This window comes from Aptenodytes forsteri, unplaced genomic scaffold (assembly GCF_000699145.1).
Source record: "Aptenodytes forsteri isolate BGI_AS27 unplaced genomic scaffold, ASM69914v1 Scaffold8, whole genome shotgun sequence".
Classification (NCBI taxonomy): Eukaryota; Metazoa; Chordata; class Aves; order Sphenisciformes; family Spheniscidae; genus Aptenodytes; species Aptenodytes forsteri.
Genome location: NW_008796218.1, coordinates 8,394,370 through 8,418,856, shown reverse-complemented (window position 1 = coordinate 8,418,856; position 24,487 = coordinate 8,394,370). Strand labels below are relative to the sequence as shown.

The window sequence follows — 24,487 nt, the reverse complement described above, 5'->3', positions numbered from 1 at the left end:
AAAAAGAAAATAATATAACAAAACAGCTACAAAAGGTCCAACTACCACATTTTTTCCCAAATCAGCTTATAACCCAGATTTCATATTACTCTCATTGCTAACAGGTTTTGTACAAAAAAGCCAAAGGAAACAAGCTTGCATAAGAACTGTGTCGATTACCTGTTGGGCATGAGCACATTTTTTGTTTCAGAAATATCTTTGTTTCTATTTCAATAAACTACACCCAGCCAACATGGCAACCCTCACATTTTATGTGTTTCTAAACCTAACAAAATCTTGAAATGGATTAGGGTAGTCTTCTTAAAGACTTCATGAAAGTATTTTGTTCTTTTTTTTCTCTCTCTCTACTATTTCCTTTATGAAACTGTATAGAGTAGAATTTAAAACTAGCTACCACATAGTCTGTTGAGTTTCCCTAGGCATGACCTTACTTTACAGACTGTATGAGGGTTTAGAACATGAGGCGTGCAAGTTTGAACACTAAATTAGGCTTTAGGAGCTGCTGATTGTTGATTAAAACTTTCATTGAGTTCAAAGGGTACGTGATGAATTATACAGAACCAATCCCACAGGACATGAAAGACAGATTAAAAAATAAAAAACCCCACCCACCATAAAATAAAAATTAAAAATGTCTCAAACACAATTACAGTAAGAATACTGGCCCCCACCCTATGTTAATAGGAATCAGCATAGCCTTGGAGTTCCACTGATTGGCTTTCACCAAGAACTGGGTCTGCAGGGCAAAATCTTCTGCAACATTACTTGGGTTTTATGCTGGTGCAACTGCTTTCTCTGCAATTCACTGGCGCCTGAGCTACAGCTGCGTAGCTAAGAGGCAAAACAGTGAGCCAGATTCTCCCACTACTTATTGTTTTTAAATTGGTTTATCTCTACTGACTTCAGTGGATTTGCTGTTGAACTACATTAGCCTATTAAACAAGAGGACAATTACGTCCATTGATTTCAACAGGAATTTTGTCTGGACGTATGGAGTGACAGCAGAATGCAAGATCTCGTTCTTTATTTTAGGACTGTGTTCTTTTTCTGGTTTAGTTTCTCATCCCAAAGATGCCCTGACCACTGCACTCCTGATTTCTTAAGCTGTTTTTGGTAGAACTTTGAGATAAACCAGTGTAATTAATGTATTTATAATAGTGAAAGGAAAGTGCTTGAAAATTACGTTCTTCTGAAGCCTTAGACACATAAGTGCAGATTTGCTGGGGTTCTCCTTCATCATCTGTAGAGAAACCCACGAAGCAGAATCTGAGAGTCAATGAGTCATTATCAGGCATCAGTGATACATCTACCAGATACTCTCCTTCAGATTTCTCCCCAAATTACAAAACTTGTCTGATTTGAATGCTGGAAAAAGGAGTGGTTACTTTCTTAGATCTGTCCCACAGATTTTTAGTCACACAAAACTTGAGCAATAGCTCTTTGCACCACATACTTCAGGGTAACATCAGTTAAAACACATAAATAAAGACAGTTACAGTGTGAAAAATAAATACAAAGTTAATTGGAGAGAAAGAAAAGCAGATTAAATGCGAAGAGGCCAAATAAGATAGAGCAAGCACAAGTCCAACTGAAAGAAAAACCATGAACAGAATAACATGAAGAGTTTGGATGGATGAGGCTCTAATAAGGAGACTGACTGACACAAAAGATTTAGTTGATGGAGGTTTTTTGCATGCTTATGAGAAAGCCAACACTGTAATCAGACTAAATTAGCATGCACAAGGCTGAAAAAGAATATTTAGTCACCTAACATGAATCCGAATGTAATAAACAGTGACAATTCATCATTCAGTGCCAAGAATGATTTGAATCTCTGCACAAGTGAGAAGACCGTCAAAAATGGGAAAAATAATAATTCTAGAGATCATATTGGGTGATAAACAAACACATTCCAACAATAATAATGCTTCATATATTTTTAATGTCAGAGTCTGGCCACTTCACAATCAAAATAAGATATTCTGAGCCACAGCTCAACCTGGGAAAGCACTTCTGCCTTTTTCTGGTTGAAGCTTTGTCAGCAGGGAAGGGAAGATGCACGTGTGTTTCTTGTCAGCTGAAGAGACACACATGCCCACCCAAACAGAAACTCTAGATGTATTTTTCAAGAAACCCCTCAGTCAATTTCACAACACTACCAAGAGCTGTTTAACACCTCTCTTACCTGCACAACAACAACCTGAATGGACACGTGATCTGGGAGTCTGATTGGTGCTCGAAAATACTGTGATAATGCAACCAGGAGATGAAGTATTGCTACAAGACTTTTAGCATGAACAGCTGAAATAGATATTAAAAGCACAAGTTACAAACTGCAAAGTAACTAGGGCACATATTTTGATTTTTTAGGATGTAGGGATTATGGGACTCTTTTCCTCTTGCCACATAGAGCCAGGGGGCACTTTAAAGCACCTCTCCTTTACTGGTCTCCTCCTGCTCAACAGGTCACACGAATGCAGCCCAGTCAGTGATATGCGTCAGCACCAAAGTGTTACTTTTTGCAACATGTCTGGATGCCGCAGGCTTGCGTAGATGGAAATCTAAAGCTAATCCAAAAGCCAGATTTCATGTACAGCAGTTTAAGTGCTGTCTCTGCATTCTCCTTGCCTTTCCTTTATTCCCTTTATTTCAATAAGGATTTATGGACTATCAGAAAGATATTTTTGTACTCATAACATGCACTTACTCATTTTTAAGTGTCACAATGTCTGCAGGATGATAAACGAGCCTATTTTGGCAGAAGCCTTAAGCAATAACTTACTAAACTCAATGACTCAAACATTCCTCATGAAGTTGTTATAGTCCTTGTTATTGAAGTTTTTTCACAGCAGGTTTCATACGGGTAGTTAACACTAACGCGACTTACAAGGTATCAAAAGCCATACTGTAGGAAATCCTTAATCAAGTATCAAACCATTAGCATGAAAGTGAGTAATTTCTAATGCTTATTATTGCCTTTCTTCTTCTTCTGTTTTGTTTTTGCATTTATAGTCTTCCCCAGAGTAGTATTCCTAAATGATCTTAGATAGCTACAGTACAGTGCACTTATGTTCTTTGTACTTGAACTAACCAATAACTACTACCTTACGTCACTGGTAAAGCAGGATCAGATTCACTAAAATATCCTTCTTCATTATCTTCCAATGCAAGTCTCAACTCTGCTGTGGAGATACTCATTCATATGAAATGCAGCATCGCTGTCAAATTTGGCTGGGGTGCCAGTGATCACGGATGAGGTGCTTTAGCAGAACCCTTAAAAGTTGTCTGTCTGCCTAGCACCGGTGTGTGCTACAGCTGGCTCCAGCTGCTGCTGTCTATCTCTACTTTAGCTCTACAACACATGTAAAACATTAAATTAAAACTTGAATTTAAATTTTCAGGCCACTCCAAACACCCTGCCTCCAGCTGCATAACAGAGAATGGAAAAAACCTGGGGGGAGGTTGAAGAGAGATGGGGACAGAAAACTCAGTGGGACCACACGAAGGGGAAAGTCAGAGATGCCTAATGTTCACTCTTCCTTCCTCGAGCTATTTCTCTCCCTCTCACTAATTTGTTGTGAATGGAACAGGATACAAAACAGCTCGGGTCAAGACAGGTATAGGAGACAGGGAAACTGCTATATACTGGTCACCAGTGTGAAATGATTCTGGATACCAAACTTAAAACAGATTAAGAGGCCTAATTTTCTAAAACTGCTGATAACCTGCTTTCTGCAATGCATATGCACTAAAATGCCTTGTGTTGGGCCACTGAAGGCATTTCTATTAGATATTACTATGTTCATTTTTAATACAAGAAAACAGGAAGGGTACAGTCCTAATCTTGATGAGAGTTTTGTAATCAAAATCAGTGGTTCAGATTTAGCCTTAAACAATCACAAATGTTATTCATATCTATGTTGCAAATTTTACACAAAGAGTCCTAGGACTTAACTCTCCTTCTGCGTATCTACTACATTTATGCAGGTACTTGCTTGTTTCAGCAAACCAATTCAGTAACAGAAAACCTAAGATGGTATGCATATGAACTTAAGAGCAGAAATACCATACTTTGACAGACTCTGAAAAGACAGTCTATTTAAATTGGAGGTTGAGCACCAGTAAAGAGGATAGAGTGTACCACATCTGGAAGTGCCCTACAGAGCAGCTCATACCATAAATACCAGGCTTCAGCCTTCCCTTATCATTGGATATTTCAGAATTCCAGATAGCAGCTATAAACTCTTCTTGGCTGTCAACAAATGAGAACAGCATAGAAAACACACAACTTACAGTCAACGTTCCACTTAATGCTTCTTGGAGGGAGTTTAAGGGTTTCATTGATCTTCTCAAGTACTGTCTGTAGCTTCTGTTTCTGAGCAATTTCAGACTGAGTAACTTCAGCAACATTCAACTTCTCACTTTCAAGTTTCTCTGAAGTGATAATAGAAGAAAAAAAAGAAGAAAAACCACTGCCAACTCCATGAAGAACATAAAGACATACCATGCACCTAGATGTACATTCAAGAGTTATTAGACTTCCTTGTTTTAAAATTATCTGCTTTTCCTTCCAGAGCCACTTCCCCCCACACTTCTGAACTCCTAAAGATACAGTTCACATTTTCCCTTTATTTACCCATTGCCAAGGGGAAGGCCAAGCATTAATGAAAGCCACACTACTGGCTAACAAATGTTTGCTGCAACTCCCTTTAGGGAACACCAGACTCTGAGGTAAGGCCCACTACTATTGCTACTGGATAAAGGGTATCCTGTATGCAAGTGGCTTGTACAGCAGACCATCAAACCTAGAAAACAGAGACCAACTTTAAGAAGATTTGTTTCATCAGTCTCAGCCTCCCAGCCTCTCCCTCATACTCAGGAGATTTAAAAATTTTACTTGGCCCATTTGTGATAAAAAGTGAAGTGACACCATATTCATAGAGGTGGAAGATGCGCCCAAGAAATGCGAACAAGGATTTCTGGAGGTATGAAAACAACTAAAACCTTAGGCAATTTCTTTCTATGAAACCACAGCCCTTTTTTGCACTCAAAATTTGCAATAGATTTTAAAATACTTTATGAATTGGTTTGTTAATAATTAGTACAGATCGCTAGGTATATACATACATGGCTTAGTATTTACCATTACATAGTAAGCAAAAAAAATTTAGCAATAAAAGCTCCCTGATAACACCACCAGCAACAAAATGCTTAGTCGCCTATCAATTTACTTCTATGACAGAATATCTTATTAAGCTTGGTAAGAGCTGATCTTGTTCTCAAAGCCAACTGAATATCTTCCCGAAGAGAGTGAGTCTGAGCTACCAGCCTATGAATCCTGCCTAAGAGACTGCTATCTCCATGAGTTTCTTGTGCCTCCACAGAAATCAGTCTGTGCATAGTCTGACAACAAGACCAAAGTCTTCAGTTAGCATAGACCTGATCCACAAGGAATTAAGGGTAATGGAAAAGATTCCACTGAAATCCGTAAGTGCTGGATCAGTATACGCATATTTAGGCTGTATCTGATATGCATTTTTTGGGTTTTGGGTGAAGTCACTGGAGGTCTGCCCATAAGAATCAAATTGCTCAGTCTGGGGCATATCCAGTCCATCACAATATATTCAATAGCTTAACCATTCATAGAAGGGAATAGTCTGTGTAGTCTTTATTAGAAGTGCTCACATGATGTTTCGAGATTCATTTAAAATACTGAAAAGAAATTTACTAGAGACTTTATGAGCTGTAATAACTAAGAAAATGGCTTCCAAGCCAACAGTTAAAAAAGCACATGCCAGCTCTGCATTAGCAGTTTCTTTTCTCTATCTGTTTCTCAGCTGAAGCTCAGTTTGCAGTCCACTGGGTACCATTACCTCAGCAACGTTAAAAGCCAGACATCAAATCAGAAAGAAATTCCAACTTTCCAGAGGAACTTCGCGATGTGAATAAACTATAGTATGGAACCAGCAGAGATTAAAAACATCCACCGTTGTACTGAAAATACCCTTGCCTTCAAACTTACTTTCCACTTGTAACACCGTTAAGTTTGTGCAGCACATATGCAGATAATAAATTTAACTGGAGCAAATGCTGTTGCCAAAACAAGAACCCTCCCTCTCTAGCACCCCAGGTAGGCTTTATGCTGTTCTCATCAACTACAGAGCACCACACGTTGCACCGCAGCTATAAGGATTGTGCGTACAGCCTACTGCTCAAGGGTCTCATAATACAATGCTATTTTTATATCACTTAGTGGCATAAATGTAAGATGATACCAAGGCTCCTAAGTAGGAACAAGTGATCCACTTACTGACAAAGTGCCCCAACAGCATGCACATATATTTTTTCTTACCAAATAATTTCTGCAATACTTGTCCATCATACAGGTCTTCAGCCAAGTCTTTCACAATAATCCTCTCTCCTACCAACACATCATTAATCCAGTCAATTAATACCTATATGGGAAACACAAATTTGGCAGTATTATACACTATTCATTTGCAATTTAAAACACATGTCATTTTGTACAATGATGAAAATATTTAGCAGAAAGAATACCAAAGCTACAATGGCTCCAAATACAAATCAGTCTGAAGTGCCATCAGAATAAAACAGGAAGGACTTAGGAAGGACTCTTCAAAGGTGGCCGTGGCAATGCACCACAACGTCTAGACAAATACCCGATTGATGCAGTGCCTTCTGGAGTGAAATCCATCCTTTGCTTTCAGTAGTATTTTAACATTTTATTGTGAAGCAAAAGGTGTTGAAATCGATTCTAATAAAGCTTCCTGCTAAAGTTCTAACCCCAAGAATCACAAAGACTACAAGAGAAGTCAGTGTGATCTTAGATTGGGGGTGGAATGGGACTAAGAATCTGGACTCAGGATTTTAATCCAAATTCTTAAGTCTCACTGTGCCATATCTAGAGAAAGATACTGCAACAAATGACCTGCCCATTTCATTGGGATGTACACACCATGTGGTTTCATTTAATTAATATCTAAACAGTGCTTTGAAGTGTTCAAATGAAAGAGGCAGGGATAGCATTAAAAAATAGTTTCACTTTCCTGAAAGTGTTTACATGCTTTTCATTACCTTCATTAGTTCTTGTAATTTTGGGTCATTTCTTGAATTTGGATCAACCATTGTTCGGACTTCATTTTCCTCTGGAAGGTTTAAAAGAAAGATGTTAGAAACTATTACAGGCATGACACTTTATTTTACATCAAGCTTTTATGTTGAGATGTAAAATTGTTGTGAATTACCTAGCATAGTGTCCTCAGGGTCTAGTTCAAATGGAATTGGACTGAGAGGTAAGTTAATGGCATTTATTCCTTCTTCCTGTAATTCAGATACTAGGAAATAAAAAAGAAGAGCTTGGTCAAATTTCAATTCAATTTTACTTACTATTTCACTCTTGCTAAAAGTAGCATTAATTGTCTTAATTTCTGTATAAGAACATGACTCTATTAGATAAGCCACTAGGTGTAATTACAGCAATAAAATATTGCTAACAAAAGTGGTAGGCCCAGCCAACAAACCTTTACTTGTACGAGTAGATTTTTCATGGATAATTGTACTGGAATCAATGCAATTTCCTCAAATCTTTTCCAGGATAACGCCCATTGTCCTCAAATTTTAAAAGGCTCGCTTGCATTTTAATAGTCCTGACATTTTAACACTAATGAATCATTTTAGGTGAGGGAAATTATTATTGTTCTCAGCTATGTCACCCTTGCTCTGGAGATGCTTCAAGTTTAGCTACTTGAGAAGAGCTGGGTCTGACTATATATCCACACAGGAGCTGCCATACTGATAAACTATTTAGGACTTAAGGTGCAGTCGCAGCACACGGCGCTCTCTGTTGTTCAGGTCAGAGACCAGCTGGAGCACACTGTGGGATGCTTCTGGCCTGTGTCCTTGGCCTTTCTTTAGCAGAAACCACGGCAGCAGGACACAGGTGTAAGATGATGAACCCTCAAAAGTATTGCCTTAGTGTGGAGTCCAGACAGGTTGAGAAAGAACTTGGACACAGGAATAGGGAAGTAATCCAAAATCTCATAGTTTGGAGATGCCCACAGTTGTCAGGAAATATGGACAAGTTCTTACTCAGCCGAAGTCCCCTAATGCTGCAAAAATCAATGTTCTTCTAATACATGCTCTGAGAACATAGGAACAAAGAGATCCAGAGAAGAGTGTAAAAGCACTCCTGCCACTAGTTCTGTACTGTACAGGTTCTGTACCTGGTATAGTTCAGAGCAACTTCATTCATGCCTCTGGGTGACCCAAACTTTAATAAGTTACAAAGACAAAACCCTTCCTTCACTGCCCAAACATGCCTCCATAACAGAAGAGAATAAATACAAACAAGCCAATACCCTAATCCTACCCTATCCTATGGAAGAACACATAGCACTGTGCAGAGAGGGTACCCACTCCAAAGATCAGACAAGTTTGTATCTTGCTTTGCAACCAAGAAATCAGTGCAAACCTGATTTACCAAATCAGGAAAGAGGCTCGCTGTCTTATGAATGACAAGTAAGTATGTTGTTTTGACCACTCATTTTCCAGTGTACAGACCTTCAATAGAACTGGTTGTTAGCACAACTGTTCCAGTCAGAGTTTAAACTTAAATAACTTAATTCAACCATCCTACATGTGTCCTAAAGATTCAAGTAGCTGTATACACCTTCTGACATGAACTAAAACGTACGGTTTACGTGCAGATGCAGATTCACCATCTAACACTTCAGATTTACTACCTGAAGCTTTCCTCAGTTTATTTTGAAAGTTACAGAAACAATTTAGGTTCGGAAAAAACAGAAAAGTAGAAAGCGATAGTAGAGATCTTGTGTTTTGTTCCTGGCCCCGTGACTGCCTCATAAGTTAGCTTTTGGAAAATGGTTTTACTTCTCTGCCTTAACTTCCTGTGTGCAATAAGTACAGCTAAGTTTCACATGAACACTGTGATAATAGTCAGTTGGTGTGATAACAGTACTTAAAACTTTCCAAATATTTTCTATGCTTTGTGAAATGTTTTGTGCTCTGCCAGATGAAATGCCTGTGCCCATTTCAAGAGTCTGTGTAGCTGTATTCAGGCATCTATGTAAGATCCACAGCAATAATGGCTGTTAGAATGCTTACTACTTTTAACTGTACAAAAATAACTTTGAAAGATCCTCTACCTTCCATACTGAAACACTAACTTCACTCCATACACTCACCCTGCTTGTGTATCTGTGAAATACAAATACTGAGCAGCTCTAAAGAGTCATAAAATAATGTTGACAATAATAGTTCCCTGGATTGTTGTATATCCTCTAAAACTGATGGCTGAGAGCAATGGACCAAATTAATCCCTCATGTAACTCCATTGAGTTCTGAGGAGTTATAGCAAGGATGAATTTGGTCTAGCATGTACAGTCTCAGGAACTGCTTACACTTAATGGCAATTTTTTGAACTGCTAGCACTCCTTAGAGAAAATCATTGTTGGTTTTATTAACCTCTTTGATTTTTTTTTTTTTTTTTTTCATTTTGGTTCAAAATGGTTATGGGCATAAAAACGTCAGTGGATAGAAAACTTCCATGTGGAGGTCTTTCTGTTCTGAAATGTTTAGTTTGTGTAGGACTTCCACACAAAGGTTCCTAGGCAGAAAACATTTTTTTCACATCAAACCCAAGAGGGAGCATAGAAAATAAAATCTGTTCAAGCCAACTGGCTCCGCTGAGCTCTCCTATCCCAAAGGGCTGGATGCTCTGCTTGGGCAAGACACACTGGAGAAAGCTCATTTTCCTAGTGAAGGACAGTGGGGAAAGCTTTCGGCTCTTCTACCCAGGGAGCGACCCACTGGCAGAGCTTGCTGACACTTCTCCAGGGAGACTGGGCGGACCTTTCAAGGTTGAATGTTTTATATGGCACTCTTTACAAGGCCCACTGAACCTCCCCATTTTTGTCCTCCAATGTGCACAACTATTACATTCTACTTTTAATAACATGACCTTCATCATTTCATCGGAGTTCCTGAAAATAAGAGAAAGCAAACAAAAAACCACTATATCTTTGCATGGAAAGGGAACATAAAATAAAAATAAAATAATAATAGATATCCATGGTAAACTAACACATTGATCTGTTCTAGAATGCATTGCAAGTGTTGTATTTATTGTACAGCAGGGGCTAAGTCCTGCTTTGCTGTACACAGGTATACACAAATGGTGGTCTTGTTCCCCCAAGCTGCTCACCCGAATCGCATACATCTCTCATACCTGCCCGAGCTATACTACAGAACCTACACAACACACCACCAGATGATCCAAAGATCCCAGATGGATCCAGTCTGCCAGAGAGGACAGCTCCTCCTCAGCCACTGCATTCTGCAGTGCACAACCCATGCCCAAGGTTGGTATTAGACCCGTAATAAAGACTCCTCCTGCCCTCCTGTCCCCTACAAGCAGAAAACATGATGGAGAAGCCCTGAGCCTGATAGCAGCTTTTTCATTTCTTTCCCAATATTGAAGAGAAAAGAATTAACTACAGATTAATACTACTACTAAAAGGAGCAGGTAAGAACACATGCATTATATGAAGTTGTACGTAAAGGGAGAGAGTATAGCCTCACTTTCTAAGAATTTCCATCAAAAAAGTTCCATGACAAACCACTATTATACACTTAGGTGTTTATAGAGGAACCACAAAAATGTGATTGAGGTTAAAAGTTTGCATACCACAGTTTCAGCAGAGAAATCCATTTTTCAGCTGCTTTTCATTAATTTGTTTTAATTAATTTTCATGAAAATCACTTCAGCAATTTAGTATTTTAATAAAAACAAAGCACACGGGTTTGGAACAATTTTTGCAGCAGCTGAAATTAAAATAAAATCATCTGATTTCTTGAAATACCTTGAGGAGTGACCTGGAGCGTCAGTAAGACTCCCACTCCGAGTCTTACAGTGTAAAGACCCAGGAAGGGAGGAAGGAACATAGCTGCAGCAGTTCACCTATACCACACCAGTTGCCAGGAGCCAGACCAGCACACTGGGACCTGTGGCAGCTCCTCTGAAGGACAGTATTCACAGAGCTGTCTGCTTGACATCAGGCACACTTGGCCTCTGGATGACCCCAGCAATCAGAGTTAAGAGCACCTTTCTGTTCTCACCCTCTGCTGCGGCCCAGATACAGCCCAGTGCGTTGGCTACCATGGGGCTTGTTCTCGTTGTGCTTATAATGGCATGATTAGGGACTTTATCCTTTTGGACATGAGAGAAAAATCCAGTCCTTCGTGGTTTTTTTTACAGTGACCATGCTGAATGGAACTGGGGGTTGAATGTACTTTTAAAGCAAGACCCTTAAAAGCAACAGAGTTACACATGGCCCAGACAAATCTCTGTGGATTGGCAATGTGAAAGTCCCAGTTTTAACTCTGGATAAGGAATGGACACTTCTGCTCAGACTTCTGATTCAGCTCCACATGCCAAATTTGTTATGATGTAATCAAGTGCAACTCCACTGCTATCAGCTGTCAACAGACTTCCTCCTATCATGCCAGCACCAAATTTGGCCCCAGAGCTAGGGAGCCCACAAGCTTGTATCAACAGCAACTACAGCAGCTATTTTAAGCTGGATAGAGTTCTTACTGTTTTAGATGCTCTAGGATTACAAGGTCATAAACCTATGCTATCAAATCCACGCGGGTGCTCTGAGCCAGACTTTGCCCTTTGATGCGTGCATCCAACTGCCATTGAAACCGTTGGACGCCGAACACATCTGAAAGTGGAGTACTGCCCATACGGTTTAAATTGGCTTAATTCCTCTAGTACATGCAGCCTGTTGCTCCACATTGTATTTATTAGACAGTTTCATTTGGGTTTTTTACTTGTTTATTTTGTGTGCTGAAGGCTTTTTGCTGCCCTGTTTAGTATTCGGGGCTTAATGTTATTCTGATTTGAATAAAACACACCTTATTATTTAACTGAGCTCAGAAATGCCACATCACCCAATGCACTCTCTGTGGTTTAGACGTATTTTACATATCTATCCAAAGAATCATAAAATAAATACAGCAAGATGTAGTGTTAAATGGTCTCTCCTCTGAGTGCTACAGCCATGTCTTTCCATATAATTGATTCCGTACTTACAAAACTAAAATTACTCAAGTGCTACAACGCTAACGGATTGATTCTGAAAGTTTGTGACTAACTAGAACCGAACCCTAATGTTGGAGGAGCACAGTGACACAATGCTTCTAACCTCAATCTTTCAAAATCAGGAGATTTAAATATGTGCATATACACCTACATAAATATATACATACACACTTCTGCAGTTCTTTAAGTTCCTTTCTTTCTTTAATGTAAGGGTTTTCCATTCAAGGTCTTCTCAGCCATTTTTAAGGTTGCAAATACTTTGGTTTGCTGGGTGGGGTTTTTTTTGTGGAAGCTGAGATTTGTTGACATTCACATGACTCCAGGAGTTTACACTTTCTATAAAAAGTCAAAGGACAAACTACCTGATATTATAAACTACTATGGTAGACAGTAGCTTTACGTGCCGTGTCTCTGTCTTAAGCTACTTTTTCCTGGAACAAGCACAACTTGGAAGGCTAGCTGCAGACATCATATTGCCAGAGTAACACTGGATATTTATATATACATCCACTTTCAAACATGCATGCATATGCTACATATGTTTACGTATGTAGCCAGAAGTTACAGACAGTTTAGAAAAATGTTGATTTTCATTAAGATATGTCTTTACAGCTCTTTTACAGAGATATCCACTCAATTATAGTTGAGCCAAATTTAGATGAATCAGTTTTGATTTCATATTCTCTTCACTGGGTGCAAATTTCTGATAAATGCTCATTGCCTTGATGGCTTGCTTTTGTAACCACTTGTGCACAAGAGCAGCTTTACTTCTTCTACTGACTTGATAGTCTGCAATGCAGACTTGAGTGTAAATGACTGTATCCGCACAGATTTCAGTGGATTTATGCTGATTTATACCAGCTCACTGGCTCACTGTGATTTCTATTCCCCCTTACATACTCCAGTTTTATACCCTGATATAATTTCAGTGGAGTATATTCTGAATTTGTACCGGCAAATGTGAGAAGAGATCCAAATTACCTAAGATGGTCAGAGAATGAGAGAAAAAACAGCAAAAGCATTTTCAAAAAGTCCTAGTTTAAGCTTTTGCAGAATAGTACTATTTAGTCAAGCAAACTTATGCAATTGCTTTCTGGGCCATCTATCCAAAGTGTTATTTTCTAATGCTTGTGTGTATGCATTTATAAGTCCACAAAGGGAAAAGAAAATATTAATCTAAAATGGTACTGCCTAATTTTCTTGAATACATAATTCATCCAATATGGATTTTGGCAGCTCAGCTTTAACTCCCAAACAAAAGAAATCCACACAAAAGACAATAAAACTGCATTACACATGGTACTAAAATGATGCAATGGATTTATAGATGTTTACAAGTTTGCAGAGTGTGACACAGCGTCCACCAGAAATTTGATATTCGCAGCACAAAACATCATAAACATATGTCTGCAACTACAAAGGGGCCTTTTTATGTGGGGATCATTGTTAAAATTGTCTTCAGAACATAAACCTTAAGTTGTAAATGCTACTCCCCATTTATTCTCCAAGACATAACAAATGAGGAAAGAAAAGCAGAGATATGTTTGTAATTGAAAATGTTTCTCAGGAAATGATCTGTACAGGAACATCATTCTCATTCCATTAACTGCTGACTCCAAGCCAACCATTTGTAAAAGTAAATAAACATGCAAACTGGCTGACAACAGTGTGCCTGCCTTTAATGTTACTGCATTAGTACCCAGTCTCCAAAAAAGAATCTATTTTCTTTTCTCATTTCTCCATTAAACCAAACATGGCATACACACAAAAGAACGGGAGAAATGCTGTTCACAAAAAAGAATGGGAGAAATGCTATAATCTAATTTTCATGTATGCAATACAAATTAAATGTTTATTGCCTTGAACTTTCTTTAAAGCCCAAAGCTACTCCAAAGTACCTCAGTGACTAGCTTGCTGTTCCTTACTTTTTTGCAATTAGCAGGGAAAAAAACCCTCCATAGATTGACAGATCTCTGGTCTGAGTAGGTAAAACACAACAACAAAACAGGGCGCAAAACTCAATCCTTTTAAAGAGTATATGTGATTTTCTTTGCCATGACACAAGTAGCTTCATTAAGCCTTACATGCTTTCACATTTCATTTGGGATGAAGGTTCTTTCTCAGAATTTTCCTGTAGTTTCTAAGAGGTAACAAGTGGTGCAGTGTCAAGCTAACACAGATGCCGGTCATTCCATTCATTCCTTCAATACATCCTCTCAACACATCTTTTAAAATACATCAGCAGTATTTGCCGATGTTTTGAAAAGCCTGTCACCCTATAGGAGTGTTTAAAATATGACTGAAAAAAACCAAAAGACAGTGTTGGGAACAAATGCAGACAGGAATTCAAATGACACTGATTTTTTTCCCCCATGGAAGAACAATCCATGCATACGAGAAATGCTGTGACCATTCCAAGTTCTTATCAAAATGTGCTACGCTGAATCTGATTCTAGCCTGAAAACTCCTCAAACTGCCTCCCATACGTTGGTAGGGTCTTTGTGCAAAAGATACCTGCAGGCTGTTAGCTGGTCTGCACATGGTATCCCTAAATACAAAATAGTTTATTGAAGCAAATCCTTTGACAGCTAAGATTTCCAATTTATTGAGATATTTACTGAGATATCTTAGAACTGATTTATTGAGATATCTCAGAACTACATGGGGTGCTTGGGGCTATATGGAGACAGAAGGGAGAGCATTTGTATCCTCCTCACCTATATTTCGATATTTCTCAAGTTACAACAAATCTGCAGGTAGCAACATCCAGAAAAGAGTCACAGACCTCTTGGTGTAGTCCTAACCCTAACCAAAGGGAGGCAATTGTTCATCCTATATGCTCACCAGTCTGCTGCAACAGTTTTTTCCAAATATTGTGGATTAGAGAAGCTGATTTTATAGGACTGACTTGCCTCGTTCTCTGAATCACCAACCAGCTAATAGTAGCTATTCCAACATCAACAAGAGGCGCTCATGCTGAAAAGACAAAACCAAAGATCTGTTCCAAGAAGTCTTTCCCAGCTCAACAAGTTCTAGCTATTCCTAAGGGAAAACCCGAAAATAGTTCTTAGGAATGTGAGGGCACACTAGTAGCAAGCTGAGGATTTCCTGAATTTCTTGCTCTTTTCTTCTTGTGTGTATATAAGCCTTGTTTTTGAAGGAGAAAAAAATTGTCAGACCCACTGCATCTCAATAATCTAGATGACTTCTTGGAAGAATTAGAAAAATGACTACATACACTGGAAAGTTTAAGTTCCTTTTCAAGGACTGCGAATTGGTTTATGTATCACACATGGTCACTATTTTCAAACTAGAGCTACTTGTGTTTTAATATAAACATCTGGTCATCTTCAAGGAATGACTTTGTGACAAAGGGTCAAAAGATTTGTAGTAAGTAGCCAAGTATTTCTACATCCCAGAAGGAAGAAACAAAACCAAAACCACCTTAATATCTTCTGAGAGCTCCTCATGCTTCAAGATCTTTCTTTGGTATCAAAGTCAACCAAGATAGAGTTTGAGGGTGACACCAAGGCTGGACAAGTAGCAAACACAAGGAAGATGGGATAAGGGTGACCTAAAGAAATTAAAATAATAATGGATACAAAACTGCAGATTTATTACTTATTTGCATAACTGGTAGCTTGCAGTCCATGCTTTGGTACCTTCTGTATCAATCCTGAGCATCTAACTGTAGTTCTCAGATTCAGTACAACAAATGAGAATTGACCTGTGACATCTAATTCTTTTTTTCCCCTCCATTTGAAAGATTTAATTTCTTGCTACATTTAATATTTGTGCCTAACACACAGCTGGTTTCTAAAAGTCTCTGCAGCGTGTTCTAGGGAGATGAAGTTTCTTGTCAAGGACAGAATCAGGATCTAATTTGGGAATTGGGATCTAAAGACAGGCCTTCAACATGGAAAAACTACGCTGTGGCTTTGGCTGGATCAACAGCAACCCAGCTACATCCTTAAAGAAAATGGGCTGGATTTGGTGAAGGGCAGAAAAATGAAACCTTAAAATGGCAGAAATATATCTTCTAGCACACTGAAGAATAAACTACCCTTTGGGGTTCTCTTGACCAGTGTGGAAGTTAGCGTGCGTTTGACAGCAGAAAAACTTCAGGCTTGGACTGTTACAGGAAGGACTACAGAAAAGGTAAACTTGTTTCCCCATCCTTATTTCAAATGAGTGTGCATCATCAAGATGCACATCTGATGTGGAAGCCCTCTTGTTCTTACCCAGCCATACAGCGTGAAGGGTCATTTCAGGGACAGAGAGGAATATATTAGGGCTGTGGCAACCCCTGACTAGAGGGAGGACTTCGGTCAGCTGGCATGAATCACAGTGTGGTGTGATCAATAGTATGGCTGTGGTATTCTCCTAAAACACATTTACACAAAAGTGTAAGATGATGATGCAAGACAGGACTTTGGTAGTACAAACTGGAAACTATGTTTGGCTTAGGAAAGCAGAGTTAGTTCTCAATTTGCACAGGAAATAAATCAACACTTTCCAGTCTAGGCTCTCAAATCCCTTAATCAGAATTAATTAGTTTAACATCCCACCAACAGAAGAAAATAGCATTATCCCCATTCTGCAGCACAGAAAGTGACGCACTTCTAGATTAAGGGATACATTTACATGTTTCCTTTCTGGAGACACAAATTGCACTTGTAAAATCGAAGTTAGGCACTTAAAAATACAGCCTTAAAAACCTGTCTATAATGTTACGCTTAGCCTGACACAGAATGGACAGGAATACCCACACCTTGTTTCCCAAACCTGTATCATAGCAAAGAGAACACCCTTCTTTTCATATAACCAGTAGTAATGATTTTCATCCAGCCCTGTGCCTTGTCCTTCAAGGGCACTGCCTGGTACCCTCCTGTGCACTCCTGATCTTGCTCATTTCCTTATAAAACTCAAACAGCTGTTCCAACTTCCAAATGCCCTGTCTCAAAAAAATTACCTTACTGAACTGTTCATCTGATTATGGTGTTCACATGTTTCTTATCACGAAACAAGTTGCAAGCAATGTAAGCACCAGCACTGTAAGGGTAAACCCACAGCTCTGAACTGCACATGCATTGCAACTGTCTTTTCCAAGAGATCTCAAACAAGCTGTAAGTTCGGAGCAGCACTTGCTACAACCTGTCAAGCGCTGCCAGACAAGGGAAAAAACTCTCTGTAATACTCCTACCTGTTAAATGCATTTCATGGGTTGCTGTCATTACCAATGTATCAATTTCAACATGCAAAACATTAATACCAATAGCAGCTGTGGCTGTATTTCCAAGTAAATAACCTTAAATGGGTTTTACTTCATAGCAGTAACACATTCAGTTTCCCAGAAATAATCTGCAGCCTTCAGTTGTTGATGTCATAAATGAGTTTATGTTAATATTTCTATTAGAAAGTGTTTAGTACTGCAAAATTTTAATTTTAATAAGCATGAATATTAAAACTTACCTACTGCATGATACGTAGCCCATTTGAAAATTGCTATCTCAAGCATGCTTTTTACTACAAATGACAATTTTCCCTGAATGGAAATTCAGCTGATAAAAATCTGTTTTCACACTGGATCCAGTATTACTTAAGGACTGAATTTGTACCAAACTGAAGTTAATAGAAACACATACTCATATGAAATACCACTAGGATGAAACAGTTAATTCTGTCTCACTCATATTGCAGAAATATTTTCATGGAATAGCATTCAAAATTAACAACTACTGTATTTTCTTCCTCTTTTACCCAGGAAAAATGAAGTCTGACAAGGGCAAGAAGAAAATAAACTCCCATTCTTATCTTCAAAATATTACAAACCAAAAATAACTACCATTGCAAAAATATAAGGTCAGAAAACAATACTCCTAAAAGATCACAGAAATAAAGATGAAGAATAACTGAATGAGTTGGTCTAGTCTCCTACCTTTACGGCAAAATGCTCCACAGCCCATCGTAGGGTTGCTGGGCCACCCTCATAGTGCATCACAGGGAGAACCGTAGTCTTTAAGGTGTTTGAAGCCCCTTGCTCTGCAGGCCCCTTTACTGCTGCTCTTCAGAGAAGCTGTATTAGCTTTAGAGCCTGTTTTCCAACAGAATGGTCCAAGCACATCACAACTCTCAGCTCAGAGCATCGCTTCAGAACAAGTGACTGACTGCCTATATAATTTAATATGATGCCACATGAGACTCATAGACCATCTGCAAAAGAAACTAAATCTGCTTTTTGCAGCTTGGTAAGTTGCATTCTGAATGCTGGGATGCAGTTTTGACTGTGTGCTTTTGTTATCAGTCATATAACTGAACAAAATGCTCAAACAGCAAGTATAAAGCACATGTTTTTATCAATCTCATAGTCTGTTTCTGCCGTAGGTAACTTGTACCTTTTCCCCTTACAACTGAATAAAGTCACAATTCCCCGCAAAGCGTAGGAAAGATCTGGACACAGACATGGCAATACTGGAAGTGAAATTTCCTTCTTCTTTTTTTTTTTTTTTGGTGAAACAAAGGCTGGTCAACAAGAGCTACAGAATCCTTGAATCCTGTTGACAGAATTGAGATGCACAGGTGATATTACCAAATTCAGGTCCTGATCACAGTACTCCTTTCTCTATAAATACTTCCCTACTGAAATAATTAGCAAAACTTACATGGAAGGAGGATTAAGCATATAGCAAGCTAAAAAGCAGAGGAAAGGAGAGGGATGAGCCATCAAAAGAATAATAAACTACTGGTAAGAAATAAACTAGTTTTATGGGCTATGGGTCCTTCCAAAGAGGGACAGTAATGAAAAGATAATCTAAAGCAATTACTTACTCGGGCTAAAAATCAAATTGCTATGAAGTTTTTAAACAGACTAAAACTTTTCAGAAGCTGTAAAATATTTAAGTGTCTGTTTCAACTTGGAGCAGGATGAGGGAAGTGACACATCCCCGGCTCATTTCTAAGTCGCTGAAAGTGGTCACCTTTCTAGTTTCCAATTGAACTTCATTTAAAGTACCAGTGCCAAAAGGCAAGTATGGAGAACTGAGAGGTATTTATTGTTTAGGGTTATTCAGCTGTGCTACACAACTTTCCTCCCCCAGGTTTTGTATCAGATGGGATTCCTTGCTGAAAAAGACACGGAGCTCTCATCACTGTTCTGAAACCACATTCTTCGCCAGTTCTAAGGAGTCTCTGATACACATAGCTCTGCAGCTACTGGGTCACTCCTAAAAGCAGCTTTCCCCCGCCAACAGTCCTATTTCATGCTGTACTCACAAGTAGTAATGGGGCTCCCCATTCTGACTCCTGGAGTCCCATTGCTTTCTGGCACTGGGAAACTGGATTGCTGAACTGCTGAATAACAGCATTCAATTACAGGACAATACTGAGCTGGCAGTTCTTTACCAAGCTTTCCTTTTCTTAATTTCTGAATAGAACCGTAAGTGTCCCAGATACTTTATTACAGCAATCCCGTTTGGGAGGTAAGTACAGCTAAAGGAAAACCACGCTCCACTTGAAACATCAAGGAGGATGCTGAAGATGATTATATGTTAAGAAAATTCACAAAGTCTGAAGCCACAGCAACCTGCATCATCAATTCAACCTATTTTATAAGTGATTATTTACATCTATTTATAAAATGGCACTTTTTTGCATGCACAAAAATAGCTATTTTACAAAAATAGTAAATGAAAGTTGGGTTTTTTTATGATGAGTTTTTGTACCTACAGTAGTAGCCAAAAGATCATGTCCAGGTAAACTGTTCTAATAGGTGTAGTTACAGTAGAGTAAGAAAGCTGCAAATTAGCTAAAGCAGAACTGCTTTCTCAGAGGGCGTAACATGGCAAGAAGTTGACAGTAGCAGGTCTGAAGTGCATAGCTTAGGGACCGAGTAGAGGAATTTCTAATCATACTATCTGTAATCCATTTTCACCTGCCACAAACATAAATTCAAGCAGGACTTAATTTCTAATTCCTGTAATCTAACAACAACAACAACAACAACAAAACCATCATTCAAAAAGCCTGTGCACCTCCCCCTTCCCTCAGCAGAGATCACTGCAGGGAAAAAACAGCACGTTGGTAAGACGCTTTATGCTTAGAGTTTCCCAAACTGTTCCTAAGGGTTCATTTTCAACCCCACAATTTTCAGCTTTGCAAAAACAGAAGTATAGTCAGGGAGGACGAAAGTCTTTTTCAAGCGGTTTTGGCCATCAATACAGGAAACAATTCAAAGGCAACATGACACTGATAGCTTAATTTGTGAAAATGGATAAATACCGTATCTGCCACATAGCACATTAACCCATGTAACAAATAAATACAGAAATAGCACTGCAATACTTGGTTAAAAGGTTTTGGTTCACAGAGGAGGAAATTTAATTAAAGCATGTAATGTCAATTACTGTCATTTGTAATTTTATTTTGCTTCCTTAGAAACAATACAGATGCAGGATTCTAAAGTTACCTGCATGTTTGATGCAAATGGGATAAAATTATCGAGGTTCTGAGAAAATCCAGATAGTAGTAGGAAAAAAAATGCGTTTTTACCTAACCTCATTCATGGATCTTCTTCAAAGTGTTGATTACATGAGGACTGACATGCCTCCAATTTAAACATATAAGCCAACAACCCAGACCTGAAACAAGACTTTTATGTTTAAAAAATTGTGTTAAGTCATCAGAAAGGTTGGGAGGGGAGCAACAGCCTAATTCTCAGCTACTGCAAATGGGCACAGCCTTACTAAAGCCAACAGAAGAGCAGTGATTGATATCAGAAGAGAATTTGGCTTACTGTTTATACTGATTGATTTCAGCTGGAAAATTACAGGGCCAGGTCCTTAATGCTTCTGTCTCCTTCGCTCTGCTCTGTGCAAAAGTGACAGGGACCTCGGAGCCTTGTAGAAGATTCCAAGTATCTCACCACCACAGTAATAAACATTGCCAAATCTCGTCAGTCCTTCTTCTCCTTTACCATATGCAACGCACTGCAGTATCAGCATCCATTTCTGCTTTTACACAAACTGCTTTTCAGCAGTAGAGCTCAGTGCTGCACAGAAGCATCATACCCATATCGTATTCTGTTGAAGTCAGGAAATAATACCAGAAATGGATGAATTAAACTTACTGTTGGTGAAATACGTGTCAGATATATTTCTACCTTGCAAACTATGATCTGAGATACCACTAGAATCAGCAGGAGAAAATCTGCTGTAAAGACCTCCGAGCCATTTTCCTTTAAGTACCACCACTTCTAAATATGGCAAGCATCCTGCCTTTGAAAAAAATCATACTTTCCTCAATAGTGTAATGCTATAGTAAAATGGTGATTAGAATTATAGGAAAGAGCTAACAAAAGAAAGACGAAACCAATCAGATGCTTTCTTATGTCTCTAAATGATACACATAAATCGCGTCTATCAGGTTCCCCCAGGCTATTTCAGGAGTATGCAGAATATAAAATTATGCAGATGCATTACAAAAAGTCTAAATCTAATCTACTTGAATTTAAAATGCCAGGAATCACGTAAATGGAAGATGAGAAGACAGAACTCATACATAAGCAGAAACAAGAGCCATACAAACTGGGAGTCACATAAAATGCTCAGTTACCAAGAAATTATAGGCCAGATCTCTGGCAGTGCCAAAGGCTATTGGTGTATAACTGCAGTGAGGAAAGAGGTGTCTCCAAACTGCCTTCATGCCTTCCCCAGTCCTCAAAAGGATGACATGAGGCTGGCATCTGGGATATCAGGGGTGGCTTTGGGGGCATGAGTGACACTATTTTGTCATTGAAGGTCTCAGAGGTCTGCTACGCTTTCTGAAATCCATCTGTGGAACTCTCCAAAAAGTTCTTTACTTTTCACAGTCCACTTACATGAGGACACATACAATATGAAACTTTTTGCATCCTAGGTCGAGATTTCACCATGCTGAGGAAATCCTCAGCTGTTCCAACAGACCCGGTGTAAGACCCCCCCCCCCAGATCACTTTCACAAAGAGCACAAAGGCCTATGAAGCAAAGCCAAGAAGCTGCCTTAGGACAAACAGTGCACTAGCTGTTCACAATTTACTTAGCAAAGTTGAAATGTGAAGATTTAATGGTGATTTTCAAAAGCACTTGCTATTGGCTAAGCTTTGCTTTCCTGGAAATTAGTTAAAAAAAAAAAGATAGATTTTAATCTTTATGCCTACCATCAATGCTTATGTAAACTTAACCTCCCCTCCACATTCACCAGGGCTAAAATCCAGAAGTGAGTAATTCCAAAACAGACTGTGTAATGCAAAGGGAGGAGGTAGAGTTATATACCAGAGTTGTATTTTTAGATGTGCAAATTATCAAACCGTGTCCTTCCCAAATAAACACAGGTGAATGTTGACAAATATCATTCAAAAGGGGTAATTCCGATTAGACCTAGGTGGCAAATGCAAAAAATTAGACTGTTGACAAAAATAAAATACCATTGGCATGACACAGTTCACCTATAATATAACTGACAAATGGCTAAAAACATGTTGACAAGATCCTGAGGGATTACAGCTCCCCCAGTATATTATTATTTGTAGTGCACCTTGCAAGGTCCAAGTGTTACTAAACGCAGGCAGGCCATTACCTTTTTCCCTAAACACACAGGAGAAAGAGAATGATGTTACAGCTATAAATATACACACTTTTTTATGCCTTATATGATAAACAAAATCATTAATACAACCGTACATGCACACAAAATCAGATCATTTGGAACACTCAATAATACAGCCTCTCTCTCCTAACAAGCAAGTCTCATTCCCTGCCATTAAATCAAGACACACTCAGGTCTAAAACTTTCACCTGGAGCCAGGCTTGTTGACTTGTTATGTGCTGACATTTTAAACTGAATGCGGGAATTACTCTCCTCTCATCTTCTAAGTAAGTTATGCTGGATCGAAATCTAAACATCAGCAATGCTACTGAAAATCCAGAAACAACCTCAAAGTCAGCAGAATCTCAGCAGCATAAAACTAGTATGCAGATCAGACCTAAATCATAACCCCTGCTGGTTTCTCTTGTGGCACAAAAATATTACTCAGCAAGAGTAAAGGCAGCACAATTGGTTACCAAATAGCTTGTTCAGTGTTATGATATTGTTTCTCAAGTGAAAAACTACAGTGTAGTGATTTACAAGGACGTCCAAAATCAGCTCGAAGTTTGTGCCAGAGTAAGGGGAAAAACCCCTTGATTTATAGAGCTGCGCATTAACAAGCCCCTCTTTCTTGTTACCTCTCTCTGCCTTCCATTTAGTCTTCACATTACTTGAGTTGGATTTCCTTTAGGCTTGGGTCCTATTCACTAAACTGCATTAATATACCAATTCCATCCTGAGATCTCCTTTTCTAGAATACTGCCAAGCTGGCAATATGGTTCCTGAGAGACTAGTTTCCCTGACATGCAGTAAGCTATTTATTGACACACCACCGTTCCCATGCAGTTTTGCACCTAAGCAGTGAACTGGATAGCAGTTCCATATGTTGGAGCTGTTACACTTCTCTGGAAAATTGTATTACTCTGGGTAAATAAAAAGCAAAGAGCAGCAGGAAAAATATCATAAAAATGCAGCTGAATGTTTCATCCTGCCTCCATCAGCAAATTTGGTCTATGACCTCTGCATATGAGTCATGCAAGTGCTTTAAAACTTGCAGAGATTTATATTTTCAGGATAGGAAGTTCAAGGCTTATATTTCTATTCCCCAACCATACATTATTTTTCTCCATACACAATTTCTTGATAATTATCTATGAACTAAAATATATAGGCATCTTTTTTCCTACTTTGTGGTGCATATTAACCAAAACCATTCATCTCAATAACCAGTCTCTGTGTTCTTGGCAGACTATAGCTGATGTGTAGGTTATTCCTGGAACCATACTAGGTTGATGGTCTCATCATAGTTTTAGTCATGGAAACAGGCTTTTACCAAGACAGGCATTGTTTGTGAAAAAGGAAATTCCCAGCATATCTGTCAGAAACAAGTAGTAGGGTACACCACTTTAAAAATAAAAGTATCTATTATTTACATAGTGCTGTTCATCAGAAGACTTTAGTCTGTTCTACAAATCAAGCAATGCTTGTTAGAGCTTAGGGCTCATGTCCACTGAGAAAGCACCCTCTTTATTCACTGTCCCTCTGAAGCACAGCTTCACTCCTTGAGTCCTACGTCTGTAAACAGATGAAGAGCAACAAGTCAAAATACCACACAGGCACCAGAAAAACAGATCTTCTCGCCCATCACATGCACACAGGCTATTTCTGATTCCATTTTCAGTAACCTAACTTTCAATTAATTTTTCAGATAAAATCATTAGT

General features: G+C 38.8%; 1 protein-coding gene across 1 annotated transcript in view; it reads right to left on the bottom strand.

Annotated features, from left to right (window-relative positions):
* PARVA (parvin alpha) overlaps window positions 1-18,111 on the bottom strand; it is a 35,937-nt gene extending 17,826 nt beyond the window's left edge. Inside the window, exons 1-6 of the mRNA XM_009288906.2 lie at window positions 18,084-18,111; window positions 7,266-7,355; window positions 7,096-7,166; window positions 6,353-6,455; window positions 4,294-4,434; window positions 2,186-2,301 (exon numbers count right to left, since the gene is read on the bottom strand). Coding sequence (XP_009287181.1) covers window positions 2,186-2,301; window positions 4,294-4,434; window positions 6,353-6,455; window positions 7,096-7,166; window positions 7,266-7,355; window positions 18,084-18,111 — 549 coding nt within the window. The remainder of the gene's footprint in view (window positions 1-2,185; window positions 2,302-4,293; window positions 4,435-6,352; window positions 6,456-7,095; window positions 7,167-7,265; window positions 7,356-18,083) is intronic.
* Between the last annotated feature and the right edge of the window lie 6,376 nt (window positions 18,112-24,487).